At 58.2% G+C, this 1814-nt stretch overlaps 1 protein-coding gene across 1 annotated transcript; it reads right to left on the bottom strand.

The window, feature by feature from the left end:
• Positions 1–454: 454 nt before the first annotated feature.
• LOC135824547 (uncharacterized) lies at positions 455–1462 on the bottom strand. Its single transcript, XM_065337315.1, has one exon. It carries the CDS (start codon positions 1460–1462, stop codon positions 455–457), a length of 1008 nt encoding a protein of 335 aa, XP_065193387.1.
• Between the last annotated feature and the right edge of the window lie 352 nt (positions 1463–1814).

Below are 1814 nucleotides of genomic sequence, written 5' to 3'. Positions count from 1 at the left end.
ACGCGTCCTAGCGGCCATCTGTAGCGTGGCAACGCATCATCCATGACGAGGAAGACGTCTCCAATCTCGACCGTGCCCGATTGGCGGCGCCACTTAGTCATGATGTTCATAGCAGAGACCATTTCTCTTAGCCACCGCTTCCAAACATCTCTGAGGAGCTGCTGGATAACTTTCCAGCGATGGTATGGGTGAACTGGCGTCGACTCTGAGTCTGCCGCCATCTCCAGAGCTGTTGCGATGTTGACATGACCCACGACGAAGTTTGCTGCTCCTTGTCGGTCAGGCTAGCCTTGTACAGGACTGACTGGAGTGCCCTTTTCAAGGCCCCGACCACCCTCTCAAATGCTCCGCCGAAGTGCGGCCGAGCTCTTCCCCGCGGTGGTACAGGAGGTAGCGGCCATGGAGGTTTCCGTGGCGGCGGCAGAGGTGGCGGTGATCGCGGTGGATTAAACTCTTACTGCCATCTGATGCCTTGAATCGCCAACCCAGCTGTGATGTTGGCTTGATCCAAATCCCTCAGCGCTTCCTGCAGTTCACGATCGGTAGCAACGAAGTTACTGCCGTTGTCGGAGAGGATCAGTGTTGGTCGACCTCGGCGATGGCACAACCTTGCCAAAGCCATCTCCATGCCCTCGACATCCAGAGAACGCACTACCTCCAGGTGGCACGCACGGGTCTGCAGACATGAGAACGCAGCTATATAGCGCTTCTCTTTCGATCGTCCGCGTCCCATCTTGACCAGGAAAGGCCCAGCGTAGTCTACTCCAGTGTGAGCGAATGCCTGTAACGGTCCGCTTGTCCGGATGTTTGGCAAGTTCCCCATCTTGGGCTCAGCGACACGTCTCCACAGCTTCTGGCAACGGACACAGCGGTGACGGTAGGATTTAACGACCTGGCGACCCTTGATGATCCAATACCGATCGGCCAGGTTAGAGAGCAGATGGTTCGTGCCTGCTCCGTGTTGACAGCGTCCATCCGCATGCCCAACAATTAGCTGAGTGACGCGATGATTGGCGGGCAGTATCACACGGGACCGGAACTGGTCAGACAGGTGGTGTGAGGTCCGGAGCCGTCCACCAACTCGGAGCAGCGGTGGACCGTCAGTGTCCAGGAACGGCTGTAGCTTCGTTAGCGGTGCACTGGGTGGAAGAGGCTTATTCTCCTTCAGCGTTGACACTACTTCTCCGTAGCACTGCCTCTGCGCATAGCTTATCCAGAGCCGCTCGGCGCCTTGGAGTTCTGTGACCGTCAATTCGGGAACCGAAACAGCCTTAGCACTCTTGAGAGATACTTGCACGGTAGCACCTGCGTTGCTGTCACACTGCTGAGGTCGGCCTCTGGTATTATCAAGGAACCGTTTACACCAGGCTGTGACCCGCAGAAGATTGCTCCAGGACGAGACGTTGTCTGGGTGCAGGCGGCATGTCGTCTGCTCTGCCTGGATCTGGCTAGTGAGAGTCATCGGGTGCGGTCGCTGAAGCAGTGCCGGAAGAACCTGGGGCACTATGATGTCTTTGTTCGGCCATCGCTCCGGACGCTCTTGCAAGAACTCTGGGCCACTCCACCATTTGCCGTCATCCTGCAAGTGCGAGGCCGCAACTCCACGACTTGGTAGATCAGCCGGGTTCAATCGGCCGCTGACGTGCTCTTGCCTTCTGCTGCCGCTGCTGGTACGCTCTTGCCTTCTGCTGCCGCTGCTGCTGCTGCGCTGTTGCCTTCTCCTGCCGCTGCTGCTGCGCTCTTGCCTTCTGCTGCCGCTGCTGCTGCGCTCTTGCCTTCTGCTGCCGCTGCTGCTGCGCTCTTGCCTTCTGCTG

Source organism: Sycon ciliatum, chromosome 1 (genome assembly GCF_964019385.1).
Source record: "Sycon ciliatum chromosome 1, ocSycCili1.1, whole genome shotgun sequence".
Lineage (NCBI taxonomy): Eukaryota > Metazoa > Porifera > Calcarea > Leucosolenida > Sycettidae > Sycon > Sycon ciliatum.
The sequence above is the reverse complement of the archived record's forward strand: the minus strand, read 5'-3'. Positions and strand labels throughout refer to the sequence as shown.

Bases quoted from the DNA above. Each gene is read 5' to 3' on its own strand.
- LOC135824547 (XM_065337315.1), bottom strand. From the start codon at position 1,462: ATGACTCTCACTAGCCAGATCCAGGCAGAGCAGACGACATGCCGCCTG.